We start from the raw sequence: 2771 nt of genomic DNA, 5'->3' as shown, positions 1-2771 counted from the left end.
TTTATGTTTTTGAAAACATTTCAATATTCTTTTACTGCAAATAAATTCAAACAACATGAAATAAAATATATTAGTATTCTTTTTTAGAGACACATCTTAGTTTCGTATAACTCATATAAAATTTTTTCGTTATCTTTTATGTATTTAAAAAATATACAGTTAACTCATTTATTTATATATAAATTTAATTTTTATTATAAAATACACTTGATACAATTTATACAATACTCAAACGGTTATAGTTAGACAAATAAGTAAATATAGAATAAACATGTTCATAATAAACTTAGTATTAAAAATATAGCATCTTAAAACAATTAAATACAGTAGTTGAAAAACATATGAGAAAACAATACTGATGGTATTTCTTATTATTATTTGCACAGTACTGAATATTAAGAAATATTTCATATTTCAAATATTTCACAGATTATAGTAACAATTGCATTCCTTCATCACCGGTTGCTGGAAATTTGTATAACGTATTGTAAACGGCACAGCCTCTAACACATTGTCTCACCATCTACAAAACATTAATTTATTAATTATATACACTAGTATTTTTAAATCATAATTATTATTATTTACTTACTTTATTATTATTTCAAAAAAATTTATAATTAAATCACTTTAATTATTTTTGCTCTATACTTTTTCTAATATTGGGCGCAAATTAGTTTTACTACATTTTTTACAATCGATTGCGCGGTAATTTTTTTATAAATATAGCGAAGTGCAATCAAATTTTTTGTCAAGAAATCAAAACAGAGAACCAAAATTATGCTCCCTGTTGCACTCATTTCCCATATAATTTTTCTTAAGAGTAACTTAAAGGTGGAGTTAGACGGTAGTTAACGTAAGATGTTAAGAAGAAACGAAATGAAAATTTCGCTTTAAGTTAAGGCGGTGTTAGACGGTAAGCAAACAGCTGATTTTGTTTACATTGGAACATGCAAATGAAATATTTTCAAAAGTTTCAGTCGGTAGTTGAGTGTCCGCAAGTGTAGTGAAATTCTGTGTTATTTTTGTTGAAAGTGAAATAATTAACAATAGTTTAAGTAAATTATTAACAAATATGTATAATCAAAATGAATTGACTGTACAAGCTTGTAATTTGTTTCTAAACATATTGCGCTTGTACAGCATGAGAAATCAAATGCGCAATAGAAGGTGGCGAGTTCGTCCTATTAATGTGGATCGTGCTCTACATGGTTATTACCGGAAAACGTTTTTAGCCATAAAAGAAAAAGATAACGAACAATTTTTTCGTCATACACGGATGTCTAAAGAAATATATACTCTGTTATTGAAGTTAATAGCTCCTTCTGCGACAAAATTTGGACAGCAAATAAACGCTGATGAACGTTTATCACTTACTCTTTTGTAAGTTACATGTACTGTTTTATTAGTAATTTTAGTAAAAATAACACGAACATTTTTTAAAGGTATTTGGCACATGGCGTCCCTTTACAGAGTTTAGCATGGAGCTATAAATTGGGAAGAACTACAGTTAGAAACACCGTGTTGGAAATGTGTGATATTATTTGGCAACTACTATCACCAATATATTTAAGTGAACCTACAGAAGAGCAATATCGGCATATTGCATCAGATTTTTGGCAAACATGGAACATTCCAAATTGTGTTGGTGCAATTGATGGCAAGCATGTTGCTATTAAATGTCCTCGGGGATCAGGTTCCCAATTTTTTAATTATAAAAAATTTTTTAGCATCGTACTAATAGCAGCTTGTGATGCTAAATACACTTTCACTTCGGCAAGCTTGGGAGCATATGGTAGTCAGAGTGATGGAGGTAGTTATATTTAGTTTGTATAATAATGTATTGTTAATATAATAATAATATAATAATAATGATATAATAATATAATAATGATTGTTAATTTGTAGGAATATTTCGAGTAACAAGATTTGGTAAAGACTTGGCTGAAAACAAATTACCGTTGCCTCGCAGTATTCCTTTACCATTAACTTCGCAACCATTCCCTCATTACTTCGTCGCTGATTGCGCTTTTCCACTAAAGAATAATCTAATGAAACCATTTCGAGGAAATGTTACAAATAGAATACAAAAAGTATTTAACTACAGATTATCTCGGTCACGTCGAGTGATTGAAAATGCTTTTGGAATTTTAACAGCACGGTGGAGAGTAATGAGAACAACAATGGAGTTTAGTCCAGAAAATGCAGAAAAAATTGTATTGGCATGTTTGGTGCTTCACAATTTCATTATGCTGCATGATACAAAGCGATGGTACTGTCCGGAAAATTTTACAGACATTGAAATGGAAAATAATTCTGTAGTTAGAGGAGAATGGCATAACGAATTAATATCTGTTGGAGGACCATTGCCTTCCGTAACGTCTTTTGTACGTCGTGGTCCAGATAATGCATACAATTTGAGAATGTACCTAGCTAATTATTTTGTTAATGAAGGTGCAATTCCTTTTCAAAATCATATTAATTGAAAGAAAATACTATATTTATATAATTTTTTTTATTAATGTGTTTAAAAAGCCACTTACATATAACATTATTATTATCACATTAAAATATTTTTTCTTAAAATTAATAAAATCGTTTTTATATTAAAATATTACATTATTATTATCACATTAAAATATTTTTTCTTAAAATTAATAAAATTGTTTTTATATTAAAATATTAAGTAAAACTCGACATAATTTATATAAAATATAAAAGTTAATAAAAATAAATATAAATAAATAAATAGACTATAAAAATAAATAAAT

At 27.6% G+C, this 2771-nt stretch overlaps 1 protein-coding gene across 1 annotated transcript; it reads left to right on the top strand.

Annotated features, from left to right (window-relative positions):
* The first annotated feature begins 710 nt into the window (after positions 1-710).
* Positions 711-2486, top strand: LOC119662061 (putative nuclease HARBI1). The gene is made up of 3 exons (XM_038071605.1): positions 711-1383; positions 1446-1813; positions 1909-2486. The coding sequence occupies exons 1-3, from the start codon at positions 1076-1078 to the stop codon at positions 2484-2486; spliced, it is 1254 nt and encodes a 417-aa protein (XP_037927533.1). The 5' UTR covers positions 711-1075.
* Positions 2487-2771: the final 285 nt, after the last annotated feature.

The sequence above is a fragment of the Teleopsis dalmanni genome, chromosome 1 (genome assembly GCF_002237135.1).
Source record: "Teleopsis dalmanni isolate 2A chromosome 1, ASM223713v2, whole genome shotgun sequence".
In the NCBI taxonomy this organism is placed as follows: Eukaryota; Metazoa; Arthropoda; class Insecta; order Diptera; family Diopsidae; genus Teleopsis; species Teleopsis dalmanni.
The sequence above is the reverse complement of the archived record's forward strand: the minus strand, read 5'-3'. Positions and strand labels throughout refer to the sequence as shown.